The sequence below is a fragment of the Copadichromis virginalis genome, linkage group LG18, assembly GCF_057382275.1.
Source record: "Copadichromis virginalis isolate Kocher_CV1m ecotype Utaka linkage group LG18, C_Virginalis_male_GT1.1, whole genome shotgun sequence".
NCBI lineage: Eukaryota > Metazoa > Chordata > Actinopteri > Cichliformes > Cichlidae > Copadichromis > Copadichromis virginalis.
The window spans coordinates 2,829,004-2,845,661 of NC_140635.1; the positions used below are offsets into that span (position 1 = coordinate 2,829,004).

Genomic DNA, 16,658 nt, shown 5'->3' on the forward strand with positions numbered 1-16,658 from the left:
TAGCTTAAAATGTGTACAAAGCTTTTAATATAGCTCTGTGAATTCAGTGTATTGACCGGCGCACAAGGAAACTTAAATCCACATATTTCTAAATGGAGTTCGGCGACGGTTGGTTTCCCTAAACGTCCCAGATCCAGTTACCGCTGGTTACAGCAACGACATTTAAATGGAATGATAAATATTCAATGCGAGCCCTGCTCGGCACCCTGCTAATTTTCCCAGATGGCTAACGGCTAAGCTAACCGGTAAACTCGTGTTGTCAGTGTCTTTAATCCAAACTCTGTTGGTTTTGTGCCCCAGATCGTGCAAACCACAGGGCACAATAAAAGTCTATAAACAACGTAAGTGAAAACTGTATTTCACTGGATTTTGTGGGGACCAAAACTATACGTTAGAAGAAGAAAAGCAAACCCAGTCAGTCCAAATTGACATGATTCTGCCGAATTGACTTCCTTACACAACACACGTCACTGTGACGCGTTGCATTCTGGTAAATGCAGTTAACCTGGGTTTAAGGTCGTAAATGTACACGACTTAACCCGACATACGCGTTTTACTGTTTGAGTTTCGCGCGTTTCCAGCTAATGTTCGAACAGGGAAAAGATAAAAATGCAGTCATTTTGATGCTGGTGCGTAGTTGTTTAAACATAGATAAAGAGAAAAAAACTACAAATCCCAGTAACTGACGTCATTACGTATGTACGTCTAGCAACGGCGAACAGCTAAAGGAAAAAACAGCCGCTTCCGTGTTGTTCTTGTGTTATTTTGTAAAATAACTGTCGTTAGCGGAGTCAAAGCTCGCCTGACAGCCTCGCCGGAGTGTGAATATCATGGTTTTGTGAAGCTGACACACAGCGTCAGCCTTTTTTCAGCCAAAATGTCGCTGCTGCAGAGCTCAAAGAAAAAAGACAAGCGTATTTTGTCTGGTACCTGCCCAGACCCGAAATGTCAGGCGAGGCTTTTCTTTCCTGCTTACGGCTCCGTTAGCATCGAGTGTACCGAGTGTGGTCAGCGCCACGAGCAGAAGAACCTGCAGAACGTTGAGGAAGTCACCGACCCCGATGTCGTGCTTCACAATCTGCTCAGAAACGCCCTGCTCGGCGTCACCGGGGCCCCGAAGAAGGGGACCGAGCTGGTGAAAGTGATGGGGCTTTCTAACTACCACTGCAAGCTGTTGTCGCCCGTGCTCACCAGGTATGGCATGGACAAACAAACCGGCAAAGCCAAGCTTCTGAGGGAGATGAACCAAGGGGAGATGTTTGACTGTTCCATCCTGGGAGACAGAGCTTTTCTCATTGAGCCGGACCATGTTTCCACCATAGGCTATGGCAAAGATAGGTCAGGGAGCCTTATATACCTCCACGACACTCTGGAGGAGGTGAAGAAAGCCAACGGCAACAGAGAGTGTCTCATCCCGGTGCATGTGGACGGAGATGGGCACTGCCTGGTCCACGCTGTGTCCAGAGCTCTGGTGGGGAGAGAACTGTTCTGGCATGCCCTCCGTGAAAACCTCAAACAGAACTTCAAGCAGAATCTGGAACGCTACAAGGCACTTTTTCAGGACTTTATAGATGCTGCAGAGTGGGAGGACATCATCAACGAGTGCGACCCTCTTTTCATCCCACCAGAAGGCGTACCCCTTGGACTACGCAACATCCACATATTTGGCTTAGCCAACGTCCTCCACCGACCCATAATTCTCCTGGACTCCCTGAGTGGGATGAGGAGCTCCGGGGACTATTCTGCCACCTTCCTGCCTGGACTGGTGCCGGAGGAGCAGTGCAAGGGGAAAGATGGGAAGCTGAACAAACCCATCTGTATCGCCTGGAGCAGCTCCAGCAGGAACCACTACATCCCTCTGGTGGGAATCAAGAACACGGTGCTGCCAAAGCTGCCACCCCGTCTGCTGCCAAAGGCCTGGGGCGTCCCTCAGGACCTCATCAAGAAGTACATCAAGTTAGAAGCGGATGGGAGCTGCGTGATTGGCGGAGATCGCAGCCTGCAGGATAAATATCTGATGAGGCTAGTTAACGCCATGGAGGAGGTATTTATGGAGAAGCACAGCATCCACCCGTCGCTGGTGGCTGACGTTCACCAGTACGTCTACAGGAGGACTGGCGTGATTGGCATCCATCCAGAGGAGGTCACAGAGGCGGCAAAGAAGTCAGTGATGGAAAATCGGCTGCATCGCTGCCTGATCTGTGGCGCCCTTTCTGAGCTCCACATCCCACCGGAGTGGCTGATTCCCGGCGGTAAGCTCTACAACTTAGCCAAATCCACACACGGCCAGCTGCGGCCGGATAAGAACTACAGTTTCCCCCTCAACAATGTGGTCTGCTCTTACGACCCCCAAAGGGATGTTCTCCTCCCAGACTACAAACTGAGCTCCCTCAACACCTGCAACTGGTGTCACGGCACGTCAGTCCGCCATATCCGTGGAAACGGCTCGGTGGTTTATCTGGATGGGGACAGAACCAACACCCGCTCCCAGGGAGGGAAGTGTGGGTGTGGCTTCAAACACTACTGGGAGGGGAAGGAGTATGACAACCTCCCCGAGGCCTTCCCCATCACGTTGGAGTGGGGGGGTCGGGTGGTGCGAGAGACAGTGTACTGGTTCCAGTATGAGACTGACCCTTCATTGAACAGCAACGTGTACGATGTGGCCATGAAGCTCGTCACAAAGCACTTCCCGGGCGAGTTTGGCAGTGAGATCCTGGTGCAGAAAGTGGTCAACACTATCCTCCATCACACGGCCAAGAAGAACCCGGACGAATACAACCCCGTGTCCATCGACGGGGCTCATGTCCAGCGCCTCACTGATGCCTCAGAGTCTCAGCAGCCGGCGGACCCCCAGCCGCCCACAAAGATCATCCTGACGGGACAGAAAGCGAAGACGTTGCACAAGGAGGAGCTAACGATGAGCCGAGCAGAGCGCAGCATCCAGCAGAGCATCAGCGAGCAGGCCTTCGTCACCCAGAAGCGTCGGACTGACAAACTGAAGCAGGAGCAGAAAGGCCAGGGCCGGACTTCTTCACCCGGAGGCTCTCCAGAAACCTCCTCCTCTTCAGCTCCAGCCACACCCACCAAGTCCTCCTCCCCGTCTTCGTCCAGTAAGGAGAAAAAGATTCGTGTGACTACGAGCGACGGCAGACAGGCCATGCTGACTCTGCAGGCCCACACGACCTTCTCTGAGCTGCAGAGGAGCATCAGCAACCAGTTCAGCGTGCCGCCGGCGCAGCAATGCATCCGCTACGGTTTCCCACCTAAGGAGTTGGTCCCACCAAAAGATGGCGAGGAAAACGAGCCAGTGGCGCTGCAGCATGGTGACAGGGTGACTGTGGAGATCCTAAAAGGCCCAGAGGACAAGAGCCCTGCGGCCTCCATTCCCCGAGCCTCCAGCTCGCACTCCGCCCTGCATTCAGTGAAGAGCGAGGACGCCGTGACGCCCGGAAGAATGAGCAGCCGGGAACTCCAGGACAGCATCGACCTTGAGATGTCCTCCCTTTGTCTCCTAGCAACGTTGATGGGTAAGGTTACATGTAGGGTACCAAGTAAGTTAGTGAGTGAAGCAAAGTAATGTATTATCACAGCAACCTGTGCCACAAGACTGAATGTGACAGGAAGTGTAAGTTTAGGATATTTCAGAGAATAAGATTCATCCTGATATAAAGCAGAGCAAAAGATCTTTGGTCGCACAGCTTACCTGTACCGTACGGCCTTCTGAAGCGAAACTGGCTGCACATAAAAACAAGCTGTGTCACTTTGAGATGTCACTAGAGGAAAGTTATTGTGCTGGAGCTGCAGCTTCTTTTCACTTTAAAGATGCTGTGAATCCTGAATTCTTTGCTGACGTGTGGATTCGAATATCACAGCCGAGACACTGATTACGTTCTTTGAAATCAGTGATCGTCTCCGTTTTCAGCAGATAGTGGGTCTGTCTTGAAATCGTCTGCCTTATTAAATGAAATCCATGCTGGATTCAATTTTGCAAAGGGCCAGATTTGATCCTCAGGCTTTGATTTTGTCACATTTGATCTAAGATATAAAAGCTTGTTGGTCTGATTGAAGGCTGCCAGGAGAAAACTGTTTTTCTCCTGTGTTGTTCTGCACTTCAGGAGCTAAAACCCGCTCGTCAGGTTTAACAGAGCCAAGTGGCTGCTGCTACTTTCTTATTTTAATAATTCACTTCTTAGTTTGATTTTAGAAACATTCCTTTCTACAATAAAGCTAAAGGAAAACAGTCCTCTTTTTCCTATGCTTGCATAAGGAAACGTGTATTTCAGTTATAATAACTTGAATCAGTCATTCAGTCCGGCTCTTGGCTGTTGCTTGTTACTGTACAGAGTTAATCTGTGACTTAGCAGTGAGTTATTTACAGGTAAATATACAAAGAAGCACAAAGGTTCAATTAGACTTAATAAAAGCAGGATAAAATATGATAAAAATGTGTCCTGGCTTCTGGGGGTGAACATGCAAATATCCATGACTGTAGTTGAGGCAAAGAATGTGTCGACTGACTTTAAGTCTTTTTGGCCATTTTATTAGCAAAGATGTCTTCAACCTTGAGTAAAACTAAACCCGACGTATGTTTTAATATCTTCTGTCGCAGTGATTTTCCTTTGGTTGAAAGCCAGCTTCGATTGGCGTCAAATGTGTTTTTAGTACATGCAGAGAAAACCCTGGTATGGAAAAAATAACATTTCCTCAAACATGACAGTGCTGGTGCTTCAGTTTGCTTTAAAGTTCAACTTTTGATCATTAATCATTCAAAGATAACGATTGAACTCGTTCTGCTGTCTGCCCTTTCATTAATTTGACCTCTTGTTTATATTTTCATTATAATTAGCATCTCTATAGTCAATGTTTGTTCACAGGTTGAGCTCCTGACGATACAAACCTACTGTGCTGGGGCTGACGGTGTGTTTATAGAGAGTGCTGTCAGGTTAATGTCATACAGCACTTTATTTTATTGATTAATAATCAGTCAGAATGATAACGATTTGTACAGTAAACATCTCCTGTTCCAGTTTCTCCAGCATGGGGATGTCTTTGTTTTCTGTGTTCACTCATATTATTGAATGTGGTGATGATGATGATGATGGATCATCGTCGTGTTTAATTTATTGTCTTCTTGCAATGATGCTGCTGCTTGCTTAAGACTGCAGAGTAAGCTGAAGTGTGTTTGTGTGTGTCTGTGTGTGAATAAAGAGAACAGCTCCAGGTGTGCAGCGCACATGCCTGCTGGTTTCTGATTGGCTGGTGCAGGCAGGTGATCAAAAAACTGCCGTTTGCTCTCAGCAGCTGATTGAGCTCCCAGGTTTCTGATCAGCTGCCATGAGCAAACAAGAGACTTGTTTTGTGTGTGAGTGTGAGAATCTGCTGACTCGAGCAACTCGCTCCCTCCCCGTCTCACCTGCCAATCAGGTCAAAGGTCACAACTGCGTTAGGATAAACAGATCGGGCCGTGTGACACACACAGAGCGTCTGTCGATATTCAGGAAGGTTTCGGCTGCGCTCCGAGCGCTCCGCAGGCCTGACGCTGCACTTCCTGTCAGCTCCGAGCTCGTGTTCAATAATCCCCCCGCCCGGCCCCGGCCAGGATGAAACAAAGCATCCGCTCACCAGACAGTGCCTCCAACCCAGAGCTCAGAGTTCACACAGCTGAATGGAGCAGACCTGTAGCTGAATATGTGCGACGTGCATTACATATAAACACACAAACAAAAGGAAATGCACCGTCACGCACTTTCAAATGGACTCAGTGCATCAGTGCAGTGTTGAAGTCCCTGTTTTACTGACAGGATATTTGAAGCTAAATAAACACCTGAATATGGTTTTATCGCCTTTATTTATTGACAGTGGTTTTGTACACCAAATAAAATTTAACCTTAAACCAGATTTTATTTCATTTTAAGCTTAAGTTGTTGTTTTTGCTCATTTCACTTTCAATTTTCATTGTCTGGAAATGATGAGTTTCAGTTTAGTTTTCATGAGTTTTGGTGGTAGTTTTAGTTTTGTTCTTATATATTTGGAGGTTTTGTCAGGTGCAAAATTTTAAAGGTTAACACACTTCATACACATTCAAGTCCCAGACTCATTAAACAGATGCACCAGATGTTCCTCAGGCTGGTTGTGTTGAAAAATAAAGTGAAAAAATATTGTTTACAGTAGCTTTATTGCAAAGTCTAGTTTTTATTTTTACTGTAGCCAATTTATTCTTGGTTCACTATAATAACTTTGCCTGAAACTGAATCATTAATGAACCATTTTAGGTTTTCTCAGCAGAAAAACCCACATCGACACATTCCACTTTAAGTTTTAGATTTGGGAATTAATGGAGACAATGATCAGTGACAGACTGGACATTTATTTATTGGCTTAGATGACTGTTATTGCAATAAAAAAGGGTTTATGTCTCAGATGAGATGGATCATTTTCATCACAGCAGGAGAGTACAAGTGGATTGATATTTTCTGTCGAGGTTGTTGAGACTAAATATGAAGCAGCTGAAGGACAATGGCATTTATTAGAGGACCTCTAAAACAAGAGACGGTAAATGTAGATGAAATGTAGAATATAAAAATGTGAATGTTCCTACAGAGTAGCAGCAGCATGAGCAGCAGTGCGAGGTTAAAACGAGGGGGAATCGCTAGCCTGGCTTTACCATCAGCATCACAGCTGTAGATGTTGTATGTGGTGTGAGCTTCACTGAGTGTGAAAGCAAACATACTGGAACCACAGAGGTTTCTATAAATGACTGACGATAGCTGCTGCTTGCAGCTTCATATTCATCATGTAGAAATAAATGTGATGTCACACCTTTATCAAGAAACATTTCGTAGGTTTGTCCACCACTGCTTTCAGGTTTAAATATATTTTTACATATCAGCGGCTTCACTGTACGCCAAACAATGGCGAGGTCAGAGTATCAACTGTATTTCCACTCTTGTGTCTTACATTCAGATGTTTCGGTCTCTGTTTATTTTTGTGCTGCTCTGACCACTCACGTTCCTGCCAAAGCTGTGGCCTCTGCACTCTGACACCGAGGACTTCTGTGGTCCTACATTGTGCTGTCCTGTGTAGCGTCCTGCTCACACAGACACATTTTAACCTTGTGTTGTGTTTAGGACCTCGTCTCATTCGTTGGATCCTTTTAAAATGTTTGTCTTTGTTTCAGGTGAGGATGTTTGGTCGTACGCAAAGAAGCTGCCACACTTATTCCAGCAGGGCGGCGTCTTCTACAACATCGTTAAGAAAGACATGGGTAAGCAGGCTCTGTGTAACAGAGCAGGTACATTTATACATGTGCGTTTGTGTGTCTGCATCACTGTGAACCGGAGCTTATCATACGTGAGCTACTTTTTTTAAAGGCTTCTTTGCTAACTAATTATTAGACAGATTTTAAACATGTGCAGAAATGTAGCAGAAACACACGCGACTGATCAGGTGACGCCTGAGAGCAGAAAAGTTCAGTGAATAAAATCCACGAGGCTGCAGGAAATGAAATGTTTCTTCCCAGACCTGATGATCAATGCGCTCTCCCAGTGGTCCACATTTGTGCCATATTCCGGGTTCCCAGCACACACCTTACAGGAACTCCTTCCCAGAGAAGAAAACGGGGTCTGTTGTAAACATGTGGAGAGGATTTCGATTAGATGATAGTGCCCAGATTTCTGGTAAATAAAGGAACGTGGAGTGGCTCACTGATGTGTGCTGAGCTCTGGTCCTCTGCAGCACAGAGGAATATATGTCAGAGTTTACAGTCAGATGAAGTTTGATTGAAATATATCGATTCTTGTCACATGCACGTGACTCCTCAGACATGTCTGAAAGCAGATTGGTGTGATTAAAGGATCAGTTTGTTTTTATCTGTCATATTCTTTATTGTAAGTTATTGCAAACCAAAAACTAATAACACAGGATCCTTTATGGCGACTTCTTATTTCCTGTTATCAGATTGTCAGACTGTTGCTGTGTTTCTATCTGATGCTCTGGAGCTAACCGCAGCATAAATGAAAGCAAACCCTTGAACCTTTGTCAATATATTTGGTACATCCCACCCGAGGGAGGGAGAACAGCTGTGTTATTAAAGTTGACCTATTGTGCTTTTGTTTACCTGTCATAGATATATTGTTACAATGGTGGATGGTCAAGTCAGCCGCGAACTCACTGTGAGCCAAACGCTCCGACTGCAGTTCTCCAAACACTGTTTTTCTACTCTTGGATCTGTGTGACGGCGCTAAGAGGGGATATCGCTAATATGGTCATTTGAATCTTTGCAGGTGTTTCAGAGCGCGTAACTAAAAGCATGAGCTTAGTTTGATAATAGGAGAGCTTAAAGAAAAACAAAATTACAAGTTAAATCTAAAACAATAAAGTTTGACAGCCCTCACATGCTCTGCTCCCACTGCACTGCACAGTTTCACAACGTTACAGCTGCTGAAATGTTTGTGAGCTTATACACAGGCATCAATGCAATAACACGAATATGTTTCCTGCTTCAACTTGATTGGCTCTTTGGGGGAAGGCGGAGGACGCTGGCCATCTGTAGTATCTGAGAAGTCTCCCATAAATTGCTGTTCAGATTCTTTTTTTTCTATATCAATTGTGTCTGAATGTGAGAATAAAAGTTTCTTGCCTACTGATTTAAACCTTTTCTTGTGAGGGGCAGCCAATCAGAGTTGGCAGAGCTGAAGGCTTGTTTCAGACCAAGGCCCAGGATGAGATTAATAAGGATTATTTTAGACTGTGAATCATGTCAAGCTGGGAATGACCTCTCTCTCTCTCTCTCGTTCAGGCCTGATGGACGGGAAGCACTGCACGCTGCCTCACCTCACAGGGAAAACCTTTGTTTATAATGCAGCAGAGGAGCGTTTGGAGCTCTGCGTGGACGCTGCCGGTCACTTCCCTGTTGGGCCTGATGTCGAGGAACTGGTGAAGGAGGCCCTGGTGCAGCTACGCTCTGAGGCATCCGGTAGGGGCAGTAGAGAGGGTAGTCCCTCTCATGGCGTGCTGCGGCTGGGCAGCGGTGGCGTTGTTCGTAAAAAGGAGCAGCTGCAGAGTGTCACAGCCTTTCAGGGAAAAGGCCACTCTCTGGGCAGCGCCGGAGGCTCCTCACCACCAGAACACCGCCCTATCACACGACAGCACAGCAGTGGCGTGGACCTGAGTGCCAGCGTGTCCCGAGGACCCCCGGACCTGTCGGACATCCCCGAGGACACCACCAGGGAGCTGGTCCGCATGGCTCCGGGCTTCGTCACCATGAAGGACGGCCGTGGACTCGACCCCAGCCTGATGGAGCAGCAGCGAAGGAAGCTGCAGGAAATGGTGTCCTCCATCCAGGCCTCCATGGAGCGGCACCTGAAAGAGCAGCAGAGCACCGCCTCCGGGGGTAGGGCTGCCCAGGAGCCGACGGCCGGAAGCCAGGCGGGTGAGGACCAGTCGGTGTCCACGGCCGACCACAAACCGCCAGCTGCAGTGTCGACAACGGCAGCCATCAAACCTGAGCAGAAGGTGGAGGAACCGGAGGAGATGGACAGCCAGGACGCCGGGCAGAGTAACGCCACCGAACCCATGGATCACTCCTGATCACGCCTGAGCCCCAGCACCGCCCCACCCCCGCACCCGCCTGACCGGCATCTGTGGGTCATAACACCTCAGGTCGGATCCTCAAGCTTTGGTCTTCATCGTGTTGCGTTGTCTTTACTGCATGACTAAGAGCGGGCCGACTGTCCTCGCCGCTGCGAACTCCAGGTGGGACAGCCGTCGATGAAGCGATATATTGTGACGCGCTGTCTGCGATATGTCATCGATTCACCTGTTTCACAGATCTGTTGCAGAAGCCGTTGCCATGTGTGTTTACACTGTATCCACTGTAGCTCGCCTGTCAGCACCGCTCTATGAAAATTTAACACGGTAATGAATAAATACAACGATGTGATCCCCACGTTGATTCAAAATAAGTTTTTCTCTTAAGTTGATGATGTATCGTGAACAACTGTCTCACAGTATATCGCAGAGTCGTCCATAAGGTGACGGGATTCTGTCGTTAGGCCTGCGGTTCCCACCTGCAGACGTCTAATCCTCTCGCTGTGAACACTTACGGATCTCCGAGGAGGAAAATCCGGTGAGACGCATTCCTGTAGATAGAAGAAGTCTTAATCTGCCACCAGGAAGGAGAGTAGCTGGCCGCCGCCAGCGTCGCGTCCTGCAAACATGCTTCCGTCAAAGTGCACGCTCTGAAAAGTGCACCGGCCTCCGTACGCATCAACGCCTTCAGAATCTGCTTTCCACCCTCCGTTTGTCTGAGCTCTGCAGGGAGAACTCTGATCTGTGTTTGCTTGATTGTCTGAATCCTCCTTGATGACTTTATATTTTTACTTTACCTTTTTGCCCCTCTAACCATCACCAGTTTAATGGTTTATATTCTAGAAAAATCAGAATGAAGCCCCTCACAACCTCCAGGCAGAGAACTAACTGCAGTTTCTATTTGTTGTATCTAAAATTTAACCGCACGCTCTCATCTCCACGTGTGACATATTGCAGTTTTGTGTGATGCCACCTGCGCCTCAACATCAGTAATAAGGCGTCTGTCGATATCTGTGCCTGTAGCAGTATTGAACATGTGCTGTGCGAGACCTCCAAAGTCCACATGAGCTGGTTTGTTAGTACAAGTTGTTTGGTGGTCCGCGTCCCATTTGGACCGTTGTGTTTTGCACTTTTAATTTTTTCTTCTGTTTTGTTTGTTGTTTACTTGACATTTGATTTGCTTTTTAGGTTGATTGTATGGAAAAGACGGCCTTGTTGTATTTGTGCTCTTTTTATGGCTTTTTGAGCATCAGATGAGTGTAACCATATTTAAATGAGAAGTTTTATTGCTCAGTTACCACCTAACAGTAGCTGGTTTGAGCAGAAAGCTGCATCCATAAGCTGCACACAGGCACAGATGTCTGGTGATTAATGCTAATCAACAGACAAATAAAATACTGGAACGGTCTCTTAGCTGATGGGTCGCTCGTCACAATTTTAAACGTCATTGAAAAATTCTCCAGAATGCTCCAACAGCACAAACACAGTCGAGAGGTCCCGTTCAGTGACTCTGATTAGCTGAAGCCTAACAGCTACACCTGCCTGTGTCACCACCCACCTGTCAGGGCCACGCCCCCATTAATGCAAACTTTAAGCCTTATCAGTGTCCAAATGAATAAGTTAAATACGATTAACATTGTTTACAGTTCATCAAATTTTTAATATTTTTACTTGCGGGTCTGCAAAGGCTAAGCTCGAGTGGCCATTAGCTTCATTAATGGATGTTTCTGGTTGGTCGGGCTTCTTAAAAGATCTTAGTTTGGGTTCCTGTGTACCCCACTTCACTGCCAGTGTGTAAATGTGGGTTTGACAAAAAGTGTTACGTGTTAAAAACAAGAACTAATTTATTTCTCACATATTTGTTCCAGCTGTATTTTTATTCACCTTATGTATCCCAGGTTAAATATTTTAAATTTTTAACACCTAAATTTAAGTTTCATCTGATCTCCAAACACTGCAGATTCATGAGAATCTGTGTAAATGTAGCAATAAAATGCCAAAGATGTGTTAGAGATGCACATGTAGTCAACAAGAGTCACTTATGATTTTTTTACTATAAAATTCCCAAGACGACCTCGACACGACGTGTTTGAACATAAATGTTACGATCCACTCTGCTCTGGACTATTTTGTGTTTGTTATTAAAACTCTTGAAATCAGTACCTGAAAAGACTTTTGTGTGAGGTTTAGAGGGACATAAACATGAAGCAAATATCTGGTGCTTTAGAAGCTAAAGATGAAATGCCTTGAGATGTGAGCATGAATATGAACTTGAGTGCAGTGCAACGAAGAGAAATTGTATTTATTGCCTGCAGGTGGCGCCGTGTTGAATGTGCAGCAGTAATGAACTTCCTGGAGGTCGAAGCTTCTCCTCGGTTTACCTGAAAACACTGTAAAATAACTCTGCACTGGACTGTTATCTTATGCTCAACAACTACCTTTCCCATGAGTCTTAGCCACAGGAGCACAGTTAAAGTATTATGGGAGTCAGCGAAATCAAAAAGCGTTTAGCTTGTAGAATTTATAGAAAATCCAAAATGAGCTGCGGAGGTTTGTGCAGGTTAAAGCGAACGGCTCCTCCTTATGGAGATACTCTGAAAATACTTTGTGAACAAGTTGATCTTCACATCCCAAAAGTTAAACATGTGCTCATCAGCTGATCAGGTTACTTCATAAAAGGCCCAAATATCAAAGTAAGAAACCTAAAGCTCCATTCAGGTGGGATTCATGTCTCAGTGGTGCTTTGGTGTGGCCTCGGGAGGCTTTCTTCTTCTTCTTTGCTCTGAAGATGAACCTTCTGCTCCTTCCTAACATTTAAGGTTTGGTTCTCGCTTCATTTTTTCTCTTTTCAAAAGCAGAACACAGCCAAAGAAAAACCAGGTTCAAGTTTTCACTGGAGTTTAAATTCTCGTGATTGATCTAAGTTTTGGTTGGAGGAAGTCCTCGCTGGGCCTCTGTGCTTCTGTCCTATGCAAACATCTTAACTGAACTTCCAGGTCTAAACACCACCTACACATTTCAGCTGAACCTCCCAGACTCACCACCAGGTGGCCCTGCTGTCAGTGAAGGCGTCTCATAGAGATGCACTGATTGTGGAAATCAAGTTAAACTATTGTTTTTAAAACAACAGCTTTTGGGAATCATATATTACAGTTTTTCACTCTCTGAATGAGAAAGAATTCACTTGTACAAATTGAGGATCGACGGGACACAAAGTGACCGTCGATCATCAGCTCTCGTCTGTAAAAACCAAACCACAAACAGGAACTGAGAGATTTAATTAAATCTTCCCTCAGTGTGGCGACACCAGATTAGAGAACAAGAGTTTATTATTTTTATTTCCCCGAGGCTTTAACCGCTCCTTTATTCCTGTAACGCTGCAGGAAGAAAAAGTATCTTTAGATGTGTCAAATCAGCTTTTGTGGATTGTGTTTCCACGTCTGGAACATCAGGCAGGTTAGAGTCGCAGCATGTGACTCTTCTCATTGTTCATGTGTCTTTCACACTGTTGTCCACATGTCTGCTCGTTCTATATGAATCATAAAGAAGCTGCTGTTTTTGTCAGAATTACCTGAAAGTAAATGTGTGTTTGAAGACAAATCCGCAGAGAAAGCATTATCACATAAAGCTCTTTATGCAGCTGCTGAATAAGCTCACAGAAGCAGGGTCCCAGGTTTCTGATGAAGATGATTTTGGACATTTTTAAATGTTTTCATTGTTCACACAGAGTGTTTGGTTTCACTGAAGATGGACGTCTTAGTTGTGAATTACTAGCAGCTATTGTCACCTATACATGCAGATCTTAGTTTTAGTTCACGAGGAGCTCGTTCAGAGCTGCTCACCACACACTGCAGAAAGGGTTTTACAACTCTAAGTTGGCCTCCAGGCTTGTGGTTTCTACGTTCAGTCAGTGTCTGCTCTTCCTGCTGCAGAGGAAACTTTTCCCTCTTTCAGCATGAAACAGTGAAACAGATCCAGATGTTAGAGCTCACTCTTCAGCATCTGGCAGGCAGACTGAAGCCAGAGGCGCACGTTAATGCAAATGCTGCCACTGTCACATATGGACAGGCTCTATAAGGGAGGCTTCACGTGTATGTGTTTCTTCAGTGCTTGATGTTCAGAGGTGGGTTTTGCTTTGTTGTTGTTGTTGTTTTTTGCTGGCGTCGTTATAGTAACAAACCTAGTCATGCAGCTAGCTAACAGAACTAACTAACAAGGTTAGCTGTGGCAAAGTTTGTGCAGCTCGGCACCAAAACAAGAAGTTCAAGATCATTTCTGGGCCACACACTCGAGGTGTTTTCATAACCTTTGTACAGCTTTGAGCTTCATCAGAGGTTCAGTCTTTTCTTGGGTAGTAGTACTGAATTATTTGTAAAAACATGTGATTGGCTGAAGATTTGTTTAAAAATTAGGACTTTTATTCAGAGGCGCTGCTGCCTGAAATCCTCTCTGATGGCACAGTTTTCAGCAGGTTCGTCTTCACTGTTTGACGGGACGTCCACGTTCAGTGTGAACTCTAAACTGTTGCATCAGCAGCAGTTTAGAGTTTCCTGTGTTTTCTAACAGGAGATGTACACTGGTGTGTACAGTGTTTTGGTGTGTGTGTTTGTGTACTTTTATTTTGCATGTTGATTTTTCAGGGACTTCTTGAGAAAAACAGCAGTTTCTTTTCATGATTCATCAAACCAGAGGTCTCAAACATCCATCTGATTTTTACAGGAACAAACTGGGTCATTTCTGCTCACAGTCCTCTGATTCGATGCTTTTGTAGAAATGTAGAAATGTGCAGATGTTTTTCATTGTGCTCTGGAGCAGCTGGTTAGTTTAGCATTAACAAAGGAAATGACTCTGAACTCTAAATCTCACTGACGCTGTATCGCGTTTGTTAAATCCGTGTGAAATGTAAAACAGGACACCTGCGAGTGGCACCGATCTCTGCTCCATCACAAACATGGAAGGCAGTTTCCGCCAACACAGATGTTTCTCCACCTCTGCATGTTACTTCTGTAATGAATCATCAGGCCTTAAACTGTGCATAAAATGTTTTACACTTAGGTTCTGCTTCAACTCTTTTATCTCGACTGTGTTTAATTTGAACTGGAGTCTTTGTATTTTCACTTTTTTGGCCTTTTTGTTTTCTGGTTTAGCAAAAAAAAGTCTGTTTCAGAATCACGGTCCTTCTGTTTTTGCCGTTCAGATGAATCTTTAGCACTTTGAGGAAAACAGGGAATGTTAGCATAGCATGCCCATAGCCGAATCATCATCATCATCATCAGTCAGAGAGGAAGCAGGGCGGCAGCACGAATCAGGAGGAGAGTTTGCTCAGATCAGACGACACTGCTGTAACAGACTTGAAGTTTTTCTTTGTGACTGCTGTACTAATGACATGAATTGTAATCCACCTGTATAATAGTATATATTGTAGTATATTTGGATCTGTACAGAAACACAGATGTTCAGTTCCTGCAGTAATGATTTCTTTTGTTAACTTCTCTCTGGTTTGCTAATAAAATATTGATGATACACGGCTTCGACATCGCTGTTTGCATGTGTGATAAATTTCCAACCCCGACAATAAAATCACTTCCTTCACATGTTTCCGTATTTTGTCGTCACTCACACACTTTTCTGTTTGTCTGTTTAAAAAAAGGTGTTTGTTTATGGTGCAGAAATCATTTTTCTCTGTTGTCCAGTCAACATAAGTTTGTAGAGAAAAGCAAGAGTAGAGCTGGCAAGAGCCTCAAAGATGTTAAAGATCGTGTTATCTCTTTTATGTCTTTTTGAATTAAACGTTGGTGATTTTGAGGAGAACACCTTTAACATTTCTTTCAGTCACTCAAAGACTGCTCACTGTCTGGGGTGTCAGACACATGGCCAGATTCAGCCAATGAAACGGTCCAATCACACCTCTGGATAAATTTGGAAAGTGTTGAAAAATCACACTGACATCATTGATATCTCCAGTCCAATGCTGAGGAGAGACTAACAGGAGGGAACAAGTATTTCTAGATCTGAATAAATTAAAGTTGTTTAGTTCCAAAAGCTCCACATTTGAAGGCTTTTATAGAACATCTGAAACCTATAATGTGCTTGTAATAATGCAACTGTATATGGTGGAAATGAAAGAGGGATAAGGAAGGCGCCCTCCTCAGTGCATCAGTGTACATGCAGTGAAAGCTGTTGATTTAATTATAGAGGGGAAAATACATTTTTAGTTCAGAAACATAAACTCCCGTCATGTAGTTCTCAGTGGTTTGGTCCACAGGACAAACACAACTTCACAAACGTCTTGATGGATGATCAATCATCCAGGTAAGTAAATCTCCAAAAGCTGATTCTGCTCATCTGGACGTAGCGTTTGCAGCGGGAGAAAAGGAGGCCGTTTATGTGAAAAGGAAAGACCATCTCTGAATCGAGGAGGGGGCCTAAGGGAACATCTTTCACCATCATACAATCCTGTGATTGCAGCCATTCCCCAGCTCTCTGTGAATGGTACTCATGACCATTGATCAACAACCACTGATCAATGGTCATGAGAATTTGCATAATCATGATGAACTGACCTCCCAGCCCATTGTTCCCTCAGTGGACTGATTTCAGTCATTGTGCAAATGTCTGTTTATAAGATTGGGGAAACCTGCAGTCAGAGACTGAAGACGGCACTTGGATGAGCGACGAAACGTTTCTCCCACTGAAAACGTCCAGATGAACAGAATCAACTTTTGGAGACTTCACAAACCATCCACAGGATGCGTGACTGCTGCTTTCTTCTACTTTTAAGCGTCAGTGCCTCCACCACATACTGTAGGCCTGTGCTTATTAAAGTCACTATAGAGGAAACATTTTCAAGCACTTTTTTTGTTGTTTTATTTTATTTTTTAGAAAGTTTCCTGATTTCACAAGACAGAAGTGATCCGTTCGCTTGATTTAAAAAAGAATCGTGTCCCTTTTTTCCAAATTAATAACATATCTTAAAATCCCAAAGAGCATCTGGGGATTTTAGTAAGCAATAATGAGCCCTCACTAAGGTGAATACCACTTTATTTTGATTTAGGACTGAAATATTGGCA

At 44.9% G+C, this 16,658-nt stretch overlaps 2 protein-coding genes across 2 annotated transcripts in view; both read left to right on the plus strand.

Moving 5' to 3' along the window:
• The window catches only part of LOC146686914 (uncharacterized), a 280,227-nt gene that overhangs the window by 78,925 nt on the left and 184,644 nt on the right, over nt 1–16,658 (plus strand). The window lies entirely within an intron of this gene.
• On the plus strand, nt 502–15,180 carry vcpip1 (valosin containing protein (p97)/p47 complex interacting protein 1). The gene is made up of 3 exons (XM_085440100.1): nt 502–3,527; nt 7,178–7,264; nt 8,798–15,180. The coding sequence occupies exons 1-3, from the start codon at nt 878–880 to the stop codon at nt 9,586–9,588; spliced, it is 3,528 nt and encodes a 1,175-aa protein (XP_085296226.1). The 5' UTR covers nt 502–877; the 3' UTR covers nt 9,589–15,180.